The following is a 23,731-nucleotide window of genomic DNA, read 5'->3' as shown; positions in this document are numbered from 1 at the left end:
TGTAACCACGCAGTGTCACTCAACAACCCCTGAAACTTCAACTTTACCGGATCCAACTGCCGACTCCAAACAGAACATGGCAATACCCTGCCGAGATGACCGGATCGTCCGGGTGGCGTCTTACTGGACGGGGAACGTCGACTGCACGGATTATGGATACAGTTCATGGCGGCCCTTCCTTACCGGCCGATGTCCGACTCTTGGCGCGGGTCTCAGCCTGCGGGTGCAACTCCGACGATATTGAACCAGTTGAATTGGCAGATCCTCGAGTGGCTGACGAGGTCAACCATGGTTTCCTGAAGGGACGGAACGTGCGGCATTTCCGGTCGGACCAATCCATGGAAGATAAAAGGCGACAGTGGAGGTGAGGTACGTGTGGTGATTCATCATTATTAATTCCATTTATACATTTTATTTACATTGCTACTAATATAATGGAGATTGTTTGTTGGATAGATTTATTAATGCTTGCTTCCAGTGTTCCATTCGTATTCAGCAGGTCTGCTCCCCAGGTCATCGGAATTGAAACCTCCAGGAGTCCTTCCCAGACATGGTGCTAAGACGCTACTGCAGCTGAGGATCGCGCGATGGATTAGTGGCAAGCTTAATGGTCTAATTGGAAGACTCCTCGTGTGAAAACGCTCAGTTGAGTTAATTGTCCGTTGCTTGGCTGGGCTGAGTGGGCCATGTGCAAATATTTTCGGGTGTCGTCGGCGAACTAAATCGACAAAACTCTATAGGAATCCTCCACCCTCCATTCCATGGTTGGTGCCTACATACTATCAGTTCTTCTTGCGGGTCCACCGATCAAGTACCACTCAGCTCCTCCTCTCCAAGCCCTGGCCCCAGCCGACAAGTCTGGTTCGATTGAACTCTGTGCGTATCCAGTGATTTGTCTGCGGGATATACCGGTGGAACTTTGATATTTACCGGTCAGCTCTCGGCTGAGGAACTGGTCTGGTCGGGGAGATGGTCCCCTAGCGTTAACATAGCTCTGGATAGTCCAATATAAGTCAATATCAGTCTTCAATTTGATTGCCTCGTCAGTTAACCTTAATATCCAGTTTCAGCCCCAACAGATGTGGTCCTGAGACATTGAAGGAATCCAACCCAATGGTCTGGTTCTGGTTCATGCAACCTCGACGTTGCCATCCATTGTGAGAGACGAGACGATTAAAAAATGCCAAACACACACACCCAGAAACACAAGAGACAGAGAGAATCTGATGGCGAAGGATCCATATCCCGACCATTATCTCTAAACCAGTTCTTTCTCTGGGGTTTCTCTCCACGTTCCTTGCATGCCCACAATTTATCTTCCTTCCCTACCCCGGGACCGATAGACAGACCTCACTCTCGATGTGAAGGATGGCCATCAAAGTACCCCCAGGCCAATTCGAGCCATACCAGACCGTCGACAGTCAACATCATGCGGGTATTATCATCATCACCTCGGCCATTTGCCTGGTAATCACGCTGGTGTGTTTATTGATCCGTCTGTACGTGCGGTTATTGTTGAGTCCGCCATTGGCATTTGACGATGTGATCCTGCTCGGCGCAACGGTATGTCCTCCCATCCCGTCCATCATATTGGAAATAAATAAATGAAGTCTGTGCTGATGTTTACAAAGCTCACAGCCATTGTGGAGTCGATTATCGTGTTTTATTCCTCATCCATTGGATTCGGCACGGCAATCTCGCTTCTCGATGAGCGGACCGTATCGAAGATTCAAAACGTTCGTTCTTACCTATCATTATTCTTTTTTCTCTCCTGGCATGTGACTCATTTCTATATGTGATCAGCATGTCGCCGCCGCCGACGTCCTGTATCTCATCACGCTGTTCCTCTCCCGGTGCTGCATAGTCGCCATCTACTCTCGTTTGACCCCGCGACGGGCTCATAAAAATATCCTGTGGGCTACCTTCGCGATCAGCACGGCGGTCATCATCGTCTCTATCTTTATCACCACAATCGATTGTTCCGTCAACAAGCCATGGGTGACGCCGGCAGAACACTGCGTGAACCTGGTATGTCTCAACCTACGAGCATGTGTCCTAGAGGAATAGAGAGAATACTAACAGATGCAGTTCCCCCGCTGGCAATTCATCACGGCCATCGACATCATCGTGGAGGTCTTTCTCTTCCTGTTCTCCATCGGACTGGTCTATGGACTCCAAATGCCTCTCAGACATAAGATTGTCATTATGATTTCTTTTGCAGCGAGATTACCGTATGTCTCCACACCAAATAGATGCGATGCATAAAAGGATGGAAATCTAATAATAACAGACTCGTCCCCTTCGAAGCCGTCCGTCTCACTTATTTCCACCGATTCATCAACTCATCCAACCCCACCTTCGATGCAATCCAACACTACCTCTGGACCCAAATCGATATGAACTACGCCCTGGTGTCGTGCACCGTGTTTTGCCTCCGTCCGTTCATGAACGCTGTCACCACCGCGTACGGCACAGCCGGCGACTCGAATCTCGAGAGTAGCGCCCGCTCCAGAAGTAACCCCTACGGTTCGGGTACAATGCACAGCTCTGGTCGACATCGCGGCGGAGACTACGCTCTGCAGAATCTCGAGGCCGGGTCATCCCACGGTCATGGTGGAGGAGGAGGTAGAGGAGGACCGTTCATTCCCCCCGGGGCCCCAGGCAGGGAGGGCGCAAATACAATGGTGACTTCTTATCAGAACGGTGGTGATCCCGGTCAGCATTCGGATCGTGATGATCGACAGAGTCTGGGTAGTGAGGGGAGTACGAAGATGATTATTAAGAAGGATGTGGAGTATACCGTGGAAAGAGAGCCTCGGGGACATGAATTATAAACAGTTGGATGAGTTTTATTTCCTTTCACGTGTATGTGTGTATATATATGATAGACGAGGATACTTAATATAAAAGTAATATAGTTATGATTATGCTATATACTCTGCTAGTTCAATAGATGAGCTCCAGAAAAATGAATCCAGCCCATATCCATATCTTCCACTGAGACTCATCCCAATGCGCAATCGGTGGACTGAGAGTCTGAGACTCCGTGCGGGGAATTCGTTCCACCAGCTTTGTGGGATGATGTATCCTCGGCGTCGCTTGGTCCAACCCCGGCAGGCTCATGCTTTATTCACGGATCACGCATGATGAAACTGTCAAACAATCGACCCGCAATAGTGGGCCTTCAAGATTTTACAGTTTACAGTTTACATGTGTCTGCGAGGTCCGCTCTTCTTTCCGTCTCACCTCAACTCCCCTATCCCACTTGGCAACTGAAACTATTATCCACCAATAGCATGAAGATCGTCATGCACGACACCGCAGGTCGTGAGCGCGTCAGTACAAAGGTAGGTCCTCCGTGGAAAAGAACCTCTGCTTTCAGGGCCTGCATGTGCTCAACTCCCTTGGGCTCGGATAAAGTGTATTATCTATTACCTCGAGGCAATCTTCGCCAGTCGGATGCATTGCACGCTATAGCAGACATCCGTTGGCTGTTCCATTAGCTGTTCCATGATGACTGCAGTATCGAGTAGGTTATCATTGTTAATGTTGTGAGGTTTGTTCTCGCCGTGTGTCATGGGTTGAGGTTGTCCCCTTCAAGGGGCTGTGTATTGCGAGAGTATCCTAACAGATCAATTTTTTCCTAGCTGCGAGCGTAAAGGAAGCATACCAGTCTGTGCCCACGACATACCCCAACCTCTCCTGCCAATTTCAGCCTCGACCGAGTCATCGGAACTCACATCGTGTACATTAGATTCGTGAGGCAGATCGATCTTATGAAGGCCTGATTCTCGTGCAGCCGTGATGACCGATGATATCAGACCCCGATACCGAGTCGACGCTCTTCTAGGTGCAAGATTACAAAGGATGTGAAGATCATGGCCTGGATCTCTTCCAATGAACCTAGAGATGCACGATGTGTATAGTCCAAAAGGTCCAGGGTGCTTTGACCCATACGCGGACGTTTCCGTTACCCCTTCTGCACTACTGCAGAATGTCATGTCTGAATCGTGCGGCATCCACAAGTACGTTGCACTAACTATTATGCTGTACAGCAGTACCACATAGCCGATCTTTAGCTGTAGCTGGTATTATATATTGACATAGGTGCCGTTCATGAATGCGCAGGTGGAACCTGGATGATATGATGGATATAGGCTTCGTCAATCGTTGAAGACAGAACGGTCGCCTGGGGTGCCCTCTGAGCTGAACTCTAAACACCGTGTCCAGAGCAGCTGCTTGGTGTGATGTCTGTGGGAAGCTGCATATTCTGAGTACAGTTTGGTCGGGCTGGATTGAATCCTGTACTCCATCAGCCACCAATTCTTCCGGACAGCATTCGGAGCAGCTACATGCCGATCCTCAACTACTTAGTGAGATGTTCCTGCCAATCACTCCTGTACAACATCCGTCTGATTGCTGACACGGCTAGAAGTGGATATAACTATTGAGCGCATCCTTCGCTATCTGGCATCCAATGGAATTATTAAGGAGATAGGATCTGAAAGATTGGTCCACAAGGATGACCAGCATTCTGGCTTTCTACCGAACCTGAGCTATCTCCAACTGTACCTTTGTACCAACATAAAGGGGTAATGAAAGGAGAACCCCAGAATTTAGTGCATGAGAGTAATGCAGCTAGGTGTCGCTCGGGGATAAATACAAACGATGAGGAATAAGATATCCATGATGGTGCTGTTATGTAGTTAATCCGCCATTATAGCGACTAGATTAATGTAATAGTGTTTATTCGTGAACAAATAAGGCCGGCTGGCCCAATGGCAAGGCGCTTGACTACGAATCAAGAGATTGCAGGTTCGATCCCTGCGTCGGTCACTCCATCTTTTTTATCTTTTTTTTGATAAACTAAGTTAGTGACGACCACTCCACTTATTGCCGAACCGGAAAGACAATTTTACGACTACAACAGACACTTTTCCCATTCTCTGTCATTGAGCTTCTCGGCCGAATCCGATACCCTATAAAGGCGGGAACTGACGAGTGTGGCACCAACGTAGCAGAAAACATCTGGTCAAGAAAAAATGTAACAAAAGATATCCATGGCATCATCCGGTCCAACGCAAAGCCCGGAAGGGCAAACACGCCTAATTAAACATTTCCAAGCGCGGTACGTCATACCTTGTCCACGGGGGTGTATTAAACGATTAACACAAATATACAGGGCAGGAGACAACTACACAGACGGCTGGTCCAAACTCTGGGACTCGGACAATAGTGATCTGTGGGATCGAGCCAAGCCGTCGCCGGCATTAATTGATATCCTCGAGGAGAGACAAGACCTTCTCAACCCTTTTACCGCAGACGGGAAGAGAAAGAAAGCTCTAGTGCCGGTAGGTATTATTTCACATCCTGGCTCGCCCTATGAAGTCCAACGTATTTTGATTATTAACCAGTTCATATGAGGACAGGGCTGCGGAAAGGGTTACGATGTCGTGATGCTCGCTCTGCACGGTTTCGACGTGTATGGGCTGGACGTCTCAGAGACTGGAGTCTCCACTGCAAGGGAATATGCCCGGTTTGAACTTGCTAGCCCGCAGGCATATAACTTTGGAACTTCATTCGCGCAGAAAGAACTAACGCCGGGTGATGTGACTATTCTCCAAGGGGACTTTTTCAAGTCTGATTGGGAGAACGGGATTGAGTTCGATCTGATATATGACTATACGGTGAGTCATGTCTTTCCGAGTTTATTTATTTCATGCTTCAATTTGAGCCTGAGATTGAGATATACCTAGTTTCTCTGTGCCCTTCATCCCACCATGCGAGCTGGATGGGCTTCACGTATGGCGGACCTCCTCGCTCCCACTGGTCAGCTCGTGTGTCTTGAGTTTCCCATGTGGAAGGATCCATCCTTACCCGGTCCGCCGTGGGGATTGCAAGGTGTTCACTTGGACCTTCTGGTGGAGGGGGGCGATGGCAATGGTAAGGCTGGACAGGGCGGGGGGTTATTCGCGCGGAAGTTATATGTCAAACCTGCTAGATCGTACGATAAAGGCAGGGGAACGGATATGTTGAGTGTTTATGTTAAGAAGAATTGATAGCGAATAAAGCTATGTACATACGTGCAACGATTGTGTTGTTATTTGAGACTGTTGCCCTTGTTCTTTGATCCCAGCCTTTGAAACGAATTGTCAGTTTTAATCATTACTAGACAATCAGAGGCTGTTGCAAGCACGAATAACCTTTGAATAATCGTCCTTTAAGCTCTCGAAATTCAGAACATATTCTGATCTACAAAACAATCATCCTTAATATAACTCTGGTATATGTATAAATTATCATATCTTTTTTCTGTTGTCGTCGAACCGTCATATGGCCGTGCCACTAAAAGTCCAAGCACAGCTTTTTGCATCCCTTGTTCATCCCTATCCTATATTCATACTTCATCCCAAAAATTTGTCTAGTTATCTTGCATCTTGCACCTTGCACCTGAGTTAATCGAGCATTACATCCAACATGTAATAACGCATGTACTATGATATGATGATGCTGATGGGGAAAATCGTGAGGTCGCCGATGCCTGGTATTCCAGTTTCTCGAGCCTAATATCTTGAGGCCAGTCTGCAGCTTTCTTTTTTAGACATCACAGTCCTGACGATCCGGTCACATTCGATCCCTAAACAAAGGAGCCTTCAATATTTCTCTTTTGATGATATACCAAAACAGCTCTGCCGTCATACGTTTCCCACTGCCTAGCGCCACTGTGTTTCCTGAAGAAAAGGTTCGCAATGAGGTCGCTGTAACGCGATGCATTCACGACCTGATTTCAATCCCAGCTCCTTTTGTTCTTCATTGGGGCATTAAAAAGGAGAGTCCCTGGAATTGAGTCCTTTCATTATCATGGAATATATCGATCGTGACACGGCTGTGTACGATGTTCTCAATACGCCGGGATGCCCAAGGGCAGACCGTGGAATTCTTGACCCGAATATCAAGAAGATAGGCTAGATGCTCTCTATGGAGAGCTATCAGGCATCCTCCTTCGGCTTTCTAGGCCACCCCTACCTCGGATAAGATCTCCCACTCAGGTCGATGATTTCACCTGGGAAGCGGCATATCGGCCTCTATCGATGCCTATGGATGAACTTGGTTTGGTTGGGATCGCTAACTCTATCGAAATTACCAAGCCCAGATACCACATTCGACACAGCATCCCCATACATTGAAGCCCTGGCGGAGCTATACGTTTCCCATTTAACAAGCCAAAGAAACGACGCTGTTGACTCAGACTATGGCTGTCAACAAAAGTTCGTCGCTAGATATCTTTTCCGCAATATAGCGTGAGTGATACCGCATCCCTGGGACCTGGGAAGCTCAGGCCTCGAGGCCAGAAGCTTACGAGCAATGATAATCCCTTGACAAAGGCCCATTCAAAATCTAGTGCGATGATTTCGACCAGCTAATATGCTCATGAATGAAGACCTGAAAATTGCCAGAGTTGTATTCTGGGAGTTTACATACGCAGGCCCGGCTTCAACTAGAGGAAGCTCAAGGGCGCTCTGGTCCGATGTGAGGCTGCTGGGGCAGTGGAGACTTTTAGATTGCATATACTGTAATGAACAGCCTCACTTTTGATGTAATATACGGCAGAAAATTGACCAGCGATTCTTTGGGCTTTCGAGGAGTACTGACAATACATGAAAGCAGAGACTCGACCTCTTGGATAATACGGGGAATAATGAGATGGAGAAACTTGTGGCTCGAAAACCTGAAGAGATGGCAACTAGAGTTATGATGTGGGGACTTGACGAGTATACTCGATCTTATATGGACATTGCGAGGAAGGTCGTTGTAAGGGAAAGGGGGGAGATTGAAGATGAGGTCGGGGAAAAAAGCAAGGAAACCGGGGCTCAGGCAATTGAGACGAAAGTGGACGAGGATAGTGTAGATATACGGTCCAATGATTTGGTGAAATTGTCGATGTAGTTGCATAGAAAAATAGAATCCAACTTTGGGCAGGGTAAGTGACCAGTATGCATATATATGTATAATGCACCGACCTCTCTTACCCTACTATACCCCAATCTCAAGCCTGAGAACCAGTGAGCCTGGAGAATTGAACATAATTGACTAAGCATAGCCTATTTGGCATATATCCTATTTAGTACTGGATGTAGCACCAAAGTGATTGATTTACATTGCTTAATCTTTTCACATCACGTATGGAGTAATTAAACAAGGATTAATCCCCTTATGTAGCACTAAAACTTTACCCCGTTCAACTAGCTAGCCCGGCTAGCTCAATCGGTAGAGCGTGAGACTCTTAATCTCAAGGCTGCGGGTTCGAGCCCCGCGTTGGGCTTTATTTTTTTTTGTTGTTGTTTTTTAACAGCTGTTTCCCCCTTTATAAATGAGAGTGCTGCCCCACTTTATCCTGCGTTCATTAATTATGGACTTTCTTTTCTATGTTCGTCATGGAAATGGAACATATCATCGTCGGAGTTACTACTAGATACTACTAAGAGGAACACCCAATCAATGCTACTTGGATATTGACAACCTTATTCATTCATTGTTCATCATTCACCTAACTACTTCATTCATACAAAGTATCTGAAACTTACCCAATATTGCGCTCCACAGAGAGCCCGAGTTGTCGGCCGATAGATATTCAATAGCCAGATTCGTCCGAGTTGACGGACTTTCTCGCCTGATGACCAAGGAATGGATGGATAAACATGATGTGAGTCTATATCTAGTATCAACCCTGTGATATGGCACGACCCTACAGTCTGATCGATCCTACTGTACATACCTTAAGATGTGATACTGAATCAGGTGATTGATGCATTCATTAACCTTACCTCGCCCGCAGCCAATCAGCGGCCTGATATCTCGTCCGCGATCGGCGAGGTTGAAATGGCGTCATCCGGCTTAGTCAGGGCAGAGCCATCGATTCCCTTCAGAAGAGAAAACCACCAGAAATCGAGACTTTTTCTACTTTTTCCAGCCTTTCTTTTCTGCCTTCATCTATCAACTCGTCTGACCATCTCCGTCCAAGATGCTTCGCTCCCGCGTGGTGCCTGTTGTTGGGACAGCCCGTCGGGGCCTGGCAACCGCCGCATCGGTCAGCCCTATCGCCCGGGATCACCGAGTCGTCGTGGTCGGCGCTGGCACAGCCGGTCTCGCTGTCAGCCATCAGCTCCTCCGATCGGGCCAATTCGCGCAGGACGACATTGCGGTCGTCGACCCAGCCGCGTGGCATCACTACCAACCGGGATGGACTCTCGTGGGCGGCGGTCTGAAAACCAAGGAGGAGCTACGAACCTCGCTGAGCGAGTTGATCGATCCCAAGCTCAAGTTCTACAACCAGGGCGTGGGCGGCTTTTCCCCTGAGAACAATCAAGTCACACTGGCCAACGGCGAAAAGGTCAGCTACGACCAGCTGGTCGTCGTACCCGGCATCAGCGTCAACTTCGATAGCGTCAAGGGCTTGCCCGAGGCGCTGGCTAACCCGGACTCGTCGGTCTCGTCCATCTACGGCTATGATACCTGCGACAAGGTCTTCCCCACGATCGCGAAGCTCCAGAAGGGAAAGGCGATTTTCACACAGCCTGCTGGCGTGATCAAATGCGCAGGTGCCCCACAGAAGATGCTCTGGTTGGCGCTGGACTACTGGAAGAGAGCCGGTCTCTACGACGCTACCAACCCTGTAGGGTCTGCGGTGCAGATCAGCTTCGCCACGGGTCTTCCGTCCATGTTTGCCGTGCCTAAGTATAGCGCTGCGCTCGAGCAGATGCGGAAGGATAGAGGCGTTGAGGGCTTGTTCCAGCATGATCTTGTCTCCATCAAGGGGAACACGGCGACATTTGCGCGCCCGGATGGCGCCGAGTCCGTCACGAGACAGTTTGATCTGCTGCATGTGGTGCCTAAGATGGGTCCGCATGCGTTCGTCAAGAACAGCGCCCTGGCCAACGAGGCAGGCTACGTTGATGTCGATGCGGGAACCACCCGTCATATCAAATATTCCAATGTCTGGTCCGCCGGCGACGCATCCAGTCTGCCTACTTCAAAGACGGCCGCCGCAATCACGTCCGAAGCGCCGGTGCTAGTGCACAACCTGCTGCGATCCATGGAGGGAAAGGAGCCCGAAGCCACGTACGACGGGTACGCTTCGTGTCCGCTGGTGACGGAGTATGGAAAGGTGCTCCTGGCGGAGTTCAAATACGGCGGACAGCCCAAGGAGACGTTTGGAAAATGGTTCGGTATCGATCAGTCGGTGCCCCGTAGAGCGTTCTATCATCTCAAGAAGGACTTTTTTCCCTGGGTGTACTACGCGTCTATGGTTAAGGGTACGTGGGGAGGACCAAGGGGTTGGTTGAACTAATTTTTGTTGTCATAGATTCGCGATTTCTTTCTTTGTAATATATATTTATTCTATCTTATTTTAAGCCAGATCTTTATCATTGTACCAGATCCCCTAAGCGTGTCAATAATGGCCAATATATAATATGTGGAGTGAGTTACCAGCTTCCTAAAGGGGCTCGTCTAGAGTCATCAACGGTCAAAGATGATTTAAATGGCCGAATAGCTCCTATTGATATTTTGCAACATAAATAAAGGAGGTCAGAATATACATATATAATAACAAGAAAAGGTAGGAATATAATCAGCTATGTCGAAGTAATGGGTGGGACGTGATACAGCCACACCTCTGTCGCTCCTGCCACCCCCCCCTTTAAACCTAGTTAATACTAAAACCTTGTGACGAAAATCTTATCTAACAGTAACGACCACCTTGAGGGAAACTGTGGGGAAGGGGTAAATTTGGGCAAGCACCGCAGGTGCTAAGCTTGCAGAGGTGTGCTTTGTGAGGACCTAGATCCGGCTGTGTGGTGGTGTTGAGCTTTACTACTACTCCACAGATAAAAAGGCGAAAATCGATAACCATCCGGTTCGAGCTCAGCGTACTATATAGCAAAATCAGATTCGTGACATGCTTAGCTTGTAGGAGGTGCCTTCGTTATAACTATAACCTCCTGTAGACTTGCCTTGCGCCGCTGACTACGCGTATGAGCTAGTATCAGCGCTAATATGACAATATGGATCTGCATTGAAAAGTATATGGTCTCTACCTATCTGAATCTATCTGGGAGAACTGAATACAAGGTGAAAAACAAAGGAACAAAGCCGACCAAGCGGATGCTGAATGAGTAATATTGGCCCACTTTGGTCGACGCCTTGCCAGTACGCCCTTTACTACAGTACTAAGGGAGATACAACAATCACGCATACTAAAGGGGTTACTAGGAGTAAATGTTCCCCCACCCTGGTGTTCACAGTTTGCAGTATAAGAGGAGCTATAGAGGGCGCGCCGGTCTGATGTAACACAATGATGTATGGCGGAAGATCAATCTACCTGACATCTGTTCAATCAAAGTATAATATATTCTGTTCTACATACAGTCAAGTCCACGCATCCCATTCCAACCCATCCCGATATTCGAATCCCACTTGCTCCCCCTCATTCCCCAGAATATACCCATCCAAGCAGGTTTCAAATGACAACTTCGGCTGAGCCACGTAAAACGCATCGAAGCGCGGATCCAACGCATCCTGCAGACTCCGCACCGATCCATCCGGATGCAGCACATCCCATGGCTTAATGCAGGTTTCCCCCTTGCAAGACTTCAGCACCAGTAAGAGTGCATCGAGCCGATGGATGACGGTGGGTAGCTGTCTATTCAGAAGTTGGGTCACGTTGTGATTCGTATACAGGTTGTTTATTTGATAGGGATCCGTCTGATTGGTTAGCTCTTTGTTATCCCTGAATTGGTTATGCTGAATATGGACTGGACCTACAGAGAGATCATACAGCTCGTGCTCGTTCGTACACCAAACAGAGTAGTACAGATTATATCCCTCGCCAATAATCCGCGTAGACTTGTATGTATTCTTGGGGATCTGCGTCGACCCGTTCCCTGCTATTACCGAGTTAATACACCATACTCTATGGATATTATTCAACAGGACCTACCAATGGTAGCCAACTCCCCCTCCAACACACCATGCCCCCAGAACTCCACGGTGACATGCTCATGCTTAATCGCCCGCAAATGCTCCCTCACCGACATCGGCGTACCATCCAATTCCTGACGTAGCGGAATCCCTGCCAATTCCAAAAAAAGTCGGCACCAGATCGATGTGCGTCGAGACGCTATCCTGGGTTTTTCCCGCAGGGACGCCCGGACCGCGAATATAGAAGGGAACGCGGATGTCCTCTTCAAAACCCGTGGTTTTCCCTGGTGGTAGACGGTGCTGACCGATGTGAAATCCATTGTCTGAGGTATAGATGATGTAGGTATTTTCGATACCAATTGTATCTTCGAGGCGGCGCACGAGTCGTTCAACGAGCTCGTCGACGCCTTGTAGTGCGCGCAGTCGCTGGCGGTAGAAGTGATCTTCGTAGTCGATGACGGACTGGTTTTGAAGCGGTAGGCCGCTTATCCAGCTGACTCCTGTGTTTTGTGTGGTTGGGTTGAAGTTTGGTGTGCGAGGTACGGTGGCGTTTGAGAAGAGATGCGCATGGCGCGGTGCAGGGATGGGTTCCGTCATGATAACTGGACTTGAAGATGACCTTCCCAGTGCGTCGATGTTCGAGTGAGGTGCGATGGGCGCTACAGTCAGGAAGAACGGTCGGTCATCGTGCAGCGCGTCGTCTAGGAAGCCCAGGGCCTTCTCCGTGATGATGTCTGTGGTGTGTTGGCCGGGGTAGCTCCGCGGTGCGTCGCGATTCCGCTGGTAGGTAGAATTGTAGTAGGAATACGTGTGCGGATCTAGTAGGAAATCAGAGCCGTTGAAGCCCTTGACGAAGGGGTCATTGTATGTGGTGACGCTGTGCGAGTTGAACAGTTTACCTGTGTAGAAGGTGTTGTATCCCGACTGCTGTAGCCACACAGGGAACCAGTCGTCGTTGAAGCCTTGAGATACGAATTTGGGATAGCCCCCTGTCCTAATTAGCAACTGTAGGTGATAGAGGACTACCTAACGAACCCCATGGTGGCTTCACATCCGTCACGTTCGTGTTGTGCGCCTGTCGTCCGGTCCATAGACTCACGCGCGACGGACAGCACAGCGAAGTGGTGACGAAGTGATTCGTGAACTCAAGACCCTTCTCTTTGACGTGTCTCAAAATCTGTGGCGTGTATGCGGGGGAATTGAGCTGGAGGTCCTGATCATCCGTGAGAATGAAGAGGAAATTTGGCGGTTTGGTCAGTGCCAGTGTCTGCTGCATGGCCTGCGAGAAGGCCACTGTAGATAAGGCACCCCAAGCCATGAGCTTCATGGTTATTATACTAGCATAAGAAAATAGACTGTGGAACTATATACAGATGGATAGAGGGGGATATAAGATATGCGATGATGGAGACAAAGACACGATGATGGCATGCAACGCCATGGCGCAATTATAGAGCCATTGACACCAGCGAGATCGACTGGTCACGGTGGAGCGAGTCTTGTATGGCTGCTAGTTAGGTTAGATGGCATCATGAAGGGCCAATCGTGAGGGATCTCGGGAAGTGGAGATAGAATTTGGGAGATCTGAAATTGGATTCGCACGCAACAAAGAAATGAATATATACACTAGATATGGAGCGAATCCACGTTCTTCATCATCAAGTCAAACGCATTTGAGCGGAAATCGTCTTTCAGCAACTGCGCCGAATGCGCGTGGAAGTTCATCAACTCTCGACCCTCCTTCCACTGCGGCCACTCCATAAACTCTCCCCGTCGCGAGTTCGGATCCTGGTCGTAGACGAAGCTGAGGTAGTACGTGTGGATGGACCGCGAGGCGTAGTTGGGCAAGATGCCGTAGAACACCTGCAGGATGTCGCTGGCATGGAAGGTGCCCATGATCGGCAGCCCGTAGTCGTATGAGGCCAGGTAGGACCAGCTGGGCACGTCCGGCGTCGCCTCGTGTGCGTGCTGCAGCAGCACCCGTCGCGCCAGGGTGAAGGTGAGGTCGCCCAGGACGGCCGCCAGCCGCTTGAACTGCGGATACCAGTTGTTTAAGATGCTCGTCCGGAACGGGGATCCGTTCTCCTGGATGTCGCTGTACATGTCCACCAGCTCCTGCAGTTGCGCGCGCGACGCCCCGTGGAAGAAATACTCGCCGAAGTAATCTACCAGTTCATCCGTCGTCGTGATGTTGGACTGGAATAGCGCGAACAGTGTGCCCTCGTCCTCCTGGTCGCCGATGATGAACGGCACCCTCGCATATCGTCCGGCCTTGCTCAGCACGTCCGGACTGTCCGTTAGCACTCTGCCATCGGGCCGCGGCAGGTACGACAGCGCCACCGAGTGGTAGCTCAGAAAGCCCGGTACAGAGTTGGCCGCGTTTAGGAAGTCAGTGTAGTCCAGCTGGCGTAGGCACTCCAGCGTGTCGGCCGCCCCGCCGCAACCAGCGCTGTTGACTACCTGATCGTACACGGCCTGTCCCTTGCTGCCGTCCACCGGATCCGCGGGTACGACGCTGCCCGAGTTCATGATGGCGCCGTGGAAGAGCGCCTTGTCCTTGTAGTCGATGTTGCCTCCGTAGAGCAGCATCTGGTCGAACACCGAGATGGACCCGGCCGACTCGCCCCAGATGGTCACCTTGTCGGGATCGCCGCCGAACGCGCCGATGTTGTCGGCCACCCATTCCAGGGCAATGCGTTGGTCTAACAGGCCTAGGTTGGCGGACCCATCGGCTAGGATCTCCTTGCCCGGCATGAATCCGAAACCGCCCAAGCGGTAGTTGATGGCTACGAAGATAACGGGCATGCCCTTGTCCATCGAGCTCAATACTAGCGGCGCCCCGTCGAACAGGAAGGACGACCCCAGCTCGAACGCGCCGCCATAGATCCAAGCCAGCACCGGTAACTTGGCGTCCGCCTTGGTGCCCGCTGGCCGGCGGATGCTCACCGACAGGCAGTCCTCGCCCGCGTTGGTCACCTTCTGGAACAGTGGGACGTTGGCCAGCAAGCCCACGATCGATCCGGGGAACTCAGAGTTGTCAGTCGAGAAGAAGAACTGCGGGCAGGCTTTCGCCGCCCCCGTCGCCTCCACCGTACCCAGCGACGAGTTGAGTCGCTGCGGTGGCTTCAACCGCAGGGGGCCCGTTGGGGGTTGCGCAAACGGCACGCCATTGAAGTGTTCCACGCTCAGCACAGTACTTCCCACGATGGTGGCCTGCGGATGGGTGATGGTCACGGTGGGAGCGGCGCGTTTGGCCGGGGCGCCTAGGGCCGGGGAGACGGCCAACAGAGACAGCAGCAGGAATGAAGAAAAGAAGATAACCATGGTATTTGGAGAAGAAGGAATGTGGAGGATGAGAAGGTTATTCACTGCCTCTGGAAAAGGGAGGCAGCCCCCAAGTATTTCTACATCTCCATCGCACGCTTGGCCAAGTGAATACCTTCCTCTCTCTCTTCTTGGCCTACGCCTTTCCGTCCTTCAGATTTCGCCCCCCATGTGGATCCAAGGTCAGGATTCATCCCCTTTTTTGCGTCGAATCCTTCCCTTTGGCGTAGGAATCCCCTCTCTCTGTCTCACTCCATGCAGCCAGACGCACTCCATAATCGTGGAAGTCAGCCGACAGGCCCAATGACAGTCTGCAACACGTGAAGAACCGAGGCCGGAGGATTTTTTCCTATTCTTCAGCACTATTCTAGTGCTGGGTATACTTCTTGGCCCTGAAGGCTGAATCCACAGACTCTTGTCCCCCGCGGGGTCGATGCGGGGGACGTTTTGGCGTCGTCGTTTGGTATAGGCCCGTAAGGGTTCGCCCAGACAATAGCGTCCTCTAGCTTGCAGGCCGTGCTGCAGTTTGCAATTATCGAATGCGATTGCTAGTATCGATTGATCAAGCCATGGTATACGGGACTATCAGGAACTCTTCGGTCGTCGCTTCTCCCCCCGCGTTTCAGCGCAAAGATTCTCCGCGCCCAAACCAAACAGGCCCATCAAGTGCCCCACGATTTGTTCGACCAGCTCCTCCAAGCCCCCAGACTTGACGTAAAAGAATGGTACAAGTGGGGAAATAATCGCTCCGGCCCGAGTGATCTGTGAAGCATACACAGTATTGCGCAGGTAAATCTCGCTCGACGGCGTTCCCCGCATTATGGCCAACCGCCCACACTCCTCGAGCATTACGTCGCCCAATCGTGAAATAAAGTCGTCACAGAAGCTTGTATGGATCAGCGAGACTCTCCATGCTACAGGGAACCACGATCATCCCGTCTGTCCGGAAGGAGCCGCTGGCGATCGGGGCCACCATGTCGTGGACACCATGTGGTCCACGAGCGCCATTACCTTCAACGGACGATACATAATCCGTCTCGTATTTGATGGTTGCCTCGACCCACCTACTTAGCACGAGGTACATTTCCACGTTTAGATATCATAGCGCAAAGAGGACCTGAACTTGGTGAGCTTGTAGAGGACGTGCAGGAGGGCGTGAACTATTTCGAGCACCTGCGGGCGCCTGAAAAGGGGTTCAGCCTGTTTACTCTGTATACATAGCCGCTGAGTGGGTCAATAAACGGGCCTAATGCAGGTGCTATACAAACATGGTCAATACTCCGGAGTACATCCGAGGTCACTACAGAATATTTATAAGCACCGTGGCGCAAAATAGCACCTGTAGAGAAGAAGGGGTTCCACGACATTGTTGCCTTCTTCTCTGGCCTGTCTCAGGGCCCTGTCCACCTCATTGTGCAAGGTTATCAAAGCCAATCCAAATAACACTTCCGAGGCGTCCTTTAGACTTGTACTTTTCACTCGCACGTAAAATATCGTAAGGTGGGATCGGTACTTGAGAAAGTTGAGCGCCGGCCGGCTCCGTCGAAACAACAAGTGACAAGAATGCGTACCACCCGTTTATGACATCCTGACAAGAGAAATATTTTTTAAGAAGAAACAAGCAAATGAGAGAGAATTCAGTGAGTTACCTTTACCACAACTTCCACAACGCCAATGAGAAGGGTATCATACCAAGACCATGTCATATTTCTGGACGCCGTGAATATTCTAGACCCGAGAAATGTGCAACAGCCGCGAATGTAGCAAGCTAACATACCCAATCGACCGATCTGCACACATTTCTGATATTTGAAAAGAGTCCCGGCACTCTCCTGATGTGTATGCATTGAGGTATGTACAAAGATCCATGAGACGGTAGAAATGGAGGAACCTGACTGTCGTTAGCCTTGCTCGCAGCAAATAAAAATGACATACATACCTCAACACCGTAGTACGCCAGGGATAAGCCACTGCAACTCTTTCCACCGGTCTTCGGGTGTCTAGGGGGAAAAAAAGGGTAGCTACTGTAAGAGTGAATGAGCGGAATATGGAAGGACTCCTGAGGCGTAGACTAGAATCCGTGGTAGGAGTTGCCACAGCAGATTGTCCTCCAAGGCTCATAAGAAGAAGGCAAAACAATTCACATTCTCGAAGACCGGAAAGATACTTGACTATCACTTGATTTCCCTTGCCGAGGCGGCTCTATACCTCCATTAAATGAATAGAGATATTTGCACAGAAGAATAGAGAATTAAAGAAACCAAAAATTTCCCACTTAATTTCTGGCCAGGAAACAGTGAACTAAAAATAATCAAAGCCCTAATTAGCCAGGTAAATATCTGAAATATTAAAATATCCAAAACTCTGGCACAATACCTTGACGAAGCTTAACCAAAGCGATGTCTGTGTGAGCGAGTTCCATAATGACCTCACCCAGTTCTCTACTAGAAGAATGAGGATGAAAGACTTTCCATTAAATGGAAGCCATGGAAATTCATGGGCGGCAACCGCCATGTACTCAAAGCCATTGCAGTCTTTTACGTGGACACCAGAGGAAGTAGGGCAGTTGATCCAGATGAAATGCCAGGACTCGCTCGTTGAAGTGGGGGGTTGGTGTAGGTCAAATGGTAGGATAATATGCCAAGATGATGCAGCGCCCTGCATACAACCGGGGCAAGGTTGGGCAGAACGAATTGGAAATATGGCAAGGAAGTTCTTGGAAAGGGATAGTGTGGGAGATGGGGAGATTTTACGCATCTTGCTTGGGACAAGTCCTCCGAAAACTATTCAATAGAATTTCAGTGGACTAAAAGAGTGCCAAGGCCTAATTAGCCAGGTAAATATTCTGAATACTGACACTCCTGGAGGCAGTGATGAGTCCGTGTTAGACCAAATAAATGGAGCAGAAATAGGAGAAGAAGATGAAGGTGATGCTGGTTGACGGAAAGTGAGATTAGAGAGGTTGAAAGGATCAAGAGAAGTATTGTAAGATGACATGAGAATTACTACAGTATTAACACATGACCATCTGACGTTATATTACTCCTCCCTTTCTATCTCATATTCACTTTACTTGAAGCTCATTAACTTTCTCTCATTTTATCTATTTCTACTACCTAGTCAGATTAAGTTATTGAAGCCTGATTTTACATTCTACCGAGACAAACTACTAGTTTCTGTATACACGTCCCCGAACAAAACACATCCTCGATAAAGTAGACTTTGTTTCATAAGTGCTGAACTGATAAAAGAATGATAAGAAGGGCTAACATTGCATCTCTACACTGTATACACTCGACAGTAAGGGTGATATAGTGTAACTATAGGAGATTGACAACAAAGGCAACGTCTAGCTCCTGAAACACCCGAGGTCAGAGCGATGGTCTAGGAGACTGGTTACTAATAGTTCATTAACTATAGCCATTCATTTCATCAGCACCCTTGTCTGGTATGTTAAGGGGCTCCTGCACCCCGCGTCCTGGACCGAAGGCTTTAACGAACCATGCAGGGGATGGTGCACGGACATTGATGGCAGCAGGAAATTGGTTGAACTCGGCGTAAAGACACCTAGAATCTTCCAAATGTGTATAATGTGCCGTAGAGGGAAGAGCAAACAACTGGTCTGTATGGCTAAGAGGCCACTGTTACTATCATACTAGATAATCTAGGAGGCCAAAGGCCCAGGAACACATACCCACGAACCGATGAAAAGATATATGGACATATAACGCTTTCCTGATCTAATCTCCTTTTCAGGATTGATTTCTTGGTTGATTCAACCCATTGGGGTTGCCTTTCCTCCATTGGTGATGGTCCATTTTTGATTTGGAATACTGTGTATACGAGATCTCACAGAGCTGGGTCTTGGAAACGTCTCACGAGATTTGAGTGGCTACTTGTCATACTATAGGCATTCCTTGATCGGCCAAACCGAGTGAGTTCCTGAGTTAGCATAGTAGCACCGCATTGACACCCAAAACAAACAATATCCCAATATTGCCATGTGTAACCGGCCATAACCTCCTACGGGACCCAGCAAAGGCTTGGCCAAAATTAGGAACCCAATCGATCGTCGACACACGCCAGTCCCATAAGTTAAGCCACCTCCTCCACACAGGTATGCGTTATTCCCCGCACGATCGGGTGGATCTCCACCGGAAACAAGAGTGGCCAAGCCCAACTTGGCCCCGTATCTCAACCATCTCATATTCGACCTGCTCAACGTGATATTCTCGTCCAGCTAGACAACCGAGGGCAGCCGCAAGGACACGGTTATCAGCGCCGAAGCCGCGGTGAATTCGCCTGAAACCTCACCACTTGGCATCTGTGGGAGGTGGTCAACATCTCCACCCGGTACTCCATACTATAGGTAGTAATTTCCCTACGGCGCGAACGAGTTCGAACATGCAGGGGTACGCAGGAGGCTAGATACCTGACTGGTCAACGTGTCCATGGATCAGGAGTCACCATCAAGTTTGAGTGTTGCTACCACTCCAAAGTGCGTCTACCAGAGTACCATCGGATTGGGATAGTCGATGTACTCTTGGTGACTACCGGGGTTTAGTGGTAGTCCGTACCTCCGACAAGGAGAGAGTGTGTCAAGGATTCCCTCACAATTGCATGATAGTAATACCGAATTACGGCTCACCTAGACCATGGGGTTTTGGCTGAACGGGATTGTTCATGTTGAAAGAGAGCTTACTGTGATGTGCAAAGACGCGCGGGTATTGCCAGTGCACGGGGTACGAGACACGTTTGACATGCAGACCCCAGACATGAGCGATGTAAGGTAATATTCCAAGGAATGCAAAGAAGACACGGAGTAGCAAGGAAGTAGGACAGAGGGGAAACAAGCGATTAGGCAGCGGGCGAATGGTGCGTTCGTTCTCGTTGCACGAGATATGTCCGACACGACCGAATGCGGATTGGAGTGTTCTTGCCTACACTTGTTGGATTCTGCCGAGCACTATCAGCTTGATTTCTGTTAATAATAGCGCTCAACTAGTGAATGCACTGTCCACAATCGAGGTCCCTCTTCCCCAGGAACTCTATGACAACAGTGGATCAAATGCTGGTAGACACCTTAATCATACTGTCTACGTATCGTGAGTAACTATAGCCTAGTACCTCGATAGATAGTGGATAGATAGATAGATAGATAGATAGTAGCACTCAGAATAATTGATAGCAGATTGAGTTGGCTCACCCGATCCTGGCGATATGGCCAAGAGATAGTGCAATGAGATCCCGTCGACATATCAAAGAAAGCGAAACCGAACCGGGCGAGGTAAAAAGGAAGACCGGATCCCCCTCTACGACGTTGCATTCGAGACCAAATCTGGGGAAGAGAGTTGACCACATGGCCGGGAAGGAGATAGGAGCCGCACTGATTGGGTCCCTTCCCACCCGCCGAGCTCTAGGGTTGCACTCAGGGTGGCAGCCAAGGTCCGTACTAAGCCCCGTGCTTCTTTCCGCCATTGCTACTGCAGCCAATCATTGGCCCGCGTCCATGTCCCCTTCAAGCCCCTCTGACCCCGCCAAGCCCGCTAGCCCACAAACGGCCCATCCGCTTATCTTGCTGTCGAGGGGAGGGATTCAAATGGCCACCGATCACTGATATGCGCCGATTGGGTCCGAAATTGGGCGGTCTGGCCAAGACGTCTTGCGGTCTTGCCTCCCGTGAGGAGAAGCGAAACACACAAAGACAATGATAGAAAAGCTACCAAGAGTTCAAATCTGTTTCTGGCAGCGTAGATACAAAGTACATCCATAGATAGTAGATACCTAGTAGTGGTAGTACCAGTAGTGCTCAGGCACCTAAATCAATCAATGGAAGACCAATGGACTCTGGTTGGTCAGGGTGGTGCAATGTCCCAGGATTCAGTCTAGGCGTGCAGGAGACAAACCGATAGGAATGAGGCGATTGTTCATCAGTTTTTCTTTTCCCTCCTCCCTAATCGGGTCTGGTGGTGGCACGCGATAATCAGCCCAAATTGCTAGCTCTGCGCTGATTCCCTGGATGCACCTGCGCTTCTCTCTGCTCTTGTGTCCCACAACACTCAGTCTTATTAAAGCTGACCTCCCCATCCTCGCCTTTTTCTTCCTCCTCGTTCGTCTTCTCTTGTCCTTACCCTCCTCAGACGACCAGCGTTTCCTTTCTCCGTATTGTTCCCTCAATACCTAGGATTGTTTATCCTGCCCCATGAACTCCCACGATGCGGCCGAGGCCGTGGAGGTCGCCAAACCCTCGGCGGCCTACTACGACTCCCATGTCCATGAGAAGAAAGAATCTTCTCTGGACAAGGAGCTAGAAATTGCTCCCAGCATCCAAGAGGTCCCCGCCACCAAAGAGCGCGGCGATTCCTCCACGGGAGGCGAGGATGCCCACCTCAAGTTGGATATTCCCACTGAGGAGGAATTCGCAACCCTGCGTCGCGTTTCAGGACCCATTCCCTGGACGGCGTATACCGTGGCTTTCGTTGAACTGTGCGAGCGTTTCTCGTACTACGGAACCACTGCGGTTTGTAAGTTGCGCCGCTTCCATTGCCTTGTGTCGAACCTGCGGCTAACGATCCGCTGTGATTCTAGTCGTGAACTTTATCCAACGTCCTATGCCTCCGGGATCTACCACCGGTGCGGGTTATGATGATAACGTTCCGGGCGCTCTGGGTATGGGCCAACAGGCATCTACGGGTCTGACGCTGTGTATGTCTCTCTCTCTCTCTCTCTCCTCCCATTTGAGATGGTATTTCTGACCTCACGTCGCATAGTCAACTCGTTCTGGTCCTATATCTGTCCGCTATTCGGTGCCTTCGTTGCCGATCAATACTTAGGACGTTTCCGGACGATTATGTTTTCGATTCTTGCGGCCTTGATCGGTCACACCATTCTCGTCATCTCCGCCATCCCGCAGGTGATCTCGAACCCCAATGGTGCCATTGGAGCCTTTGCCATTGGTTTGGTCATCATGGGTATCGGAACGGGCGGCTTCAAGTACGGGTTTTCCTATCATTCAGTTTGTTCCGTGGCTAACTCAAGACAGATCCAACGTGTCCACCTTAATCGCAGAGCAGTATACCCAGAAGACTGCCTTGATCAAGACCCTCAAGTCCGGTGAGCGGGTGATCGTGGATCCGGCGGCCACCATCGGACGTATCTACCTCTACTTCTACTTGATGATCAACATCGGGTCTATCCTGGGCCAGGTCAGCATGGTGTATGCGGAGAGATACGTTGGATTCTGGCTGTCGTTCTTCCTGCCCACGGTGATGTTTTTGTGCTGCCCTACGGTGCTGTTCCTGTGCCGGAAGAGCTACACCCACACCCCACCGACGGGATCGGTGTACCTGCAGGCGTACCGTGTCTGGAAATTGGCGATGAAGGGACGGTGGTCTCTGAACCCGGCGCGCATGTATGTAGCCTGACTTGGGGTTTATCCGACAGACTAAAGTGCTAACCGGCAACAGGTTTATTAAAAACCCCGTCCCCTTCTGGGAGCCGGTCAAGCCATCCGCCCTGGGACCCAACAAGCCGGCCTGGATGGTGTTTGATGATGAGTGGGTGGACGAGGTGGCCCGTGGATTGAAGGCCTGCTTGGTGTTCTGTTGGTATCCTCTGTACTGTAAGTGACTCCTCACCAAGAAGTTAACCCCCCTAAAAAGCTATTTCCCTAGGATGCTGATTCGTGTAGGGTTGGCGTACAACCAGATGTTGAACAACCTGACGTCGCAGGCGGCGACGATGAAGCTGGGTGGCGTGCCGAATGACATTATCAACAACCTGAACCCACTGGCCCTGATCATCTTCATCCCGATCATGGACCAGCTTATCTATCCGGGCCTACGACGGCTGGGAATCAAGTTCTCGCCGCTGCGCCGAGTGACAGCGGGGTTCATGATGGCGGCACTGTCGATGGTGGCGGCGACGTTGACGCAGCACTACATCTACAAGCTTGGCGACTGCGGCAAGGAGGCCAACTACTGCCTGGACGAGCTGAACAAGCACTCGCCCATCTCGGTCTGGGTGCAGGCGCTGACGTACGTGCTGGGCGGCATCTCGGAGATTTTCGCATCGGTGACCTCGATGGAGTACGCGTTCACCAAGGCGCCCAAGAACATGCGGTCGCTGGTGCAGGCGGTGGCGCTGTTCATGAATGCGGTGTCGGCGGCGATCGGACAGGCGCTGGTGGGATTGTCCAAGGACCCGCTGCTAGTGTGGAACTACTTGGTGGTGACCATCCTGGCGTTTCTGGGCGGCGTTGGATTCTGGGCGACCAACTACAAGCTGGACCGCCAGGAGGATCAGTTGAATAACCTGAAGGAGAGTCGGTACGAAGGGACGGGCATCAAGGGGGATGAGGAGGCGACCCAGTAGATGTTGATAACCCATGTTAGGATAATTCATTTCAACTCTGTCTCGACTTCGTTGT

The 23,731-nt window shown here is 50.2% G+C and overlaps 7 protein-coding genes and 2 non-coding genes across 9 annotated transcripts; 7 read left to right on the top strand and 2 right to left on the bottom strand.

Moving 5' to 3' along the window:
• Positions 1-761: 761 nt before the first annotated feature.
• On the top strand, positions 762-2,834 carry ATNIH1004_009119 (uncharacterized protein; the record flags this gene model as incomplete). The annotated part of the gene is made up of 6 exons (XM_033573717.1): positions 762-876; positions 1,391-1,563; positions 1,632-1,736; positions 1,804-2,028; positions 2,089-2,231; positions 2,291-2,834. 6 exons carry the CDS (start codon positions 762-764, stop codon positions 2,832-2,834), a joined length of 1,305 nt encoding a protein of 434 aa, XP_033424269.1.
• Positions 2,835-4,764: 1,930 nt separating this feature from the next.
• On the top strand, positions 4,765-4,836 carry ATNIH1004_009118. Its single transcript has one exon. It is a non-coding gene; the product is annotated as a tRNA-Arg (tRNA).
• A 224-nt stretch (positions 4,837-5,060) lies between these two features.
• Positions 5,061-6,059, top strand: ATNIH1004_009117 (uncharacterized protein; the record flags this gene model as incomplete). The annotated part of the gene is made up of 4 exons (XM_033573716.1): positions 5,061-5,128; positions 5,183-5,351; positions 5,430-5,687; positions 5,757-6,059. The coding sequence occupies 4 exons, from the start codon at positions 5,061-5,063 to the stop codon at positions 6,057-6,059; spliced, it is 798 nt and encodes a 265-aa protein (XP_033424268.1).
• A 2,191-nt stretch (positions 6,060-8,250) lies between these two features.
• ATNIH1004_009116 lies at positions 8,251-8,323 on the top strand. Its single transcript has one exon. It is a non-coding gene; the product is annotated as a tRNA-Lys (tRNA).
• A 699-nt stretch (positions 8,324-9,022) lies between these two features.
• Positions 9,023-10,348, top strand: ATNIH1004_009115 (NAD(P)/FAD-dependent oxidoreductase; the record flags this gene model as incomplete). The annotated part of the gene is made up of 1 exon (XM_033573715.1): positions 9,023-10,348. The coding sequence occupies one exon, from the start codon at positions 9,023-9,025 to the stop codon at positions 10,346-10,348; it is 1,326 nt and encodes a 441-aa protein (XP_033424267.1).
• A 1,079-nt stretch (positions 10,349-11,427) lies between these two features.
• ATNIH1004_009114 (sulfatase family protein) lies at positions 11,428-13,306 on the bottom strand (the record flags this gene model as incomplete). Its single annotated transcript, XM_033573714.1, has 5 exons — positions 11,428-11,763; positions 11,824-11,942; positions 11,999-12,113; positions 12,157-12,968; positions 13,015-13,306. 5 exons carry the CDS (start codon positions 13,304-13,306, stop codon positions 11,428-11,430), a joined length of 1,674 nt encoding a protein of 557 aa, XP_033424266.1.
• A 299-nt stretch (positions 13,307-13,605) lies between these two features.
• Positions 13,606-15,303, bottom strand: ATNIH1004_009113 (putative extracellular lipase; the record flags this gene model as incomplete). The annotated part of the gene is made up of 1 exon (XM_033573713.1): positions 13,606-15,303. The coding sequence occupies one exon, from the start codon at positions 15,301-15,303 to the stop codon at positions 13,606-13,608; it is 1,698 nt and encodes a 565-aa protein (XP_033424265.1).
• An 820-nt stretch (positions 15,304-16,123) lies between these two features.
• Positions 16,124-16,524, top strand: ATNIH1004_009112 (uncharacterized protein; the record flags this gene model as incomplete). The annotated part of the gene is made up of 2 exons (XM_033573712.1): positions 16,124-16,352; positions 16,409-16,524. 2 exons carry the CDS (start codon positions 16,124-16,126, stop codon positions 16,522-16,524), a joined length of 345 nt encoding a protein of 114 aa, XP_033424264.1.
• Positions 16,525-21,505: 4,981 nt separating this feature from the next.
• ATNIH1004_009111 (putative MFS peptide transporter) lies at positions 21,506-23,676 on the top strand (the record flags this gene model as incomplete). The annotated part of the gene is made up of 6 exons (XM_033573711.1): positions 21,506-21,827; positions 21,892-22,008; positions 22,074-22,296; positions 22,346-22,714; positions 22,770-22,924; positions 22,994-23,676. 6 exons carry the CDS (start codon positions 21,506-21,508, stop codon positions 23,674-23,676), a joined length of 1,869 nt encoding a protein of 622 aa, XP_033424263.1.
• Positions 23,677-23,731: the final 55 nt, after the last annotated feature.

Source organism: Aspergillus tanneri (genome assembly GCF_003426965.1).
Source record: "Aspergillus tanneri strain NIH1004 chromosome Unknown AapTan_6_pilon_pilon_pilon, whole genome shotgun sequence".
In the NCBI taxonomy this organism is placed as follows: Eukaryota; Fungi; Ascomycota; class Eurotiomycetes; order Eurotiales; family Aspergillaceae; genus Aspergillus; species Aspergillus tanneri.
Note: the sequence above shows the minus strand (reverse complement) of the source record. Positions and strands in the feature narration are given on the sequence as shown.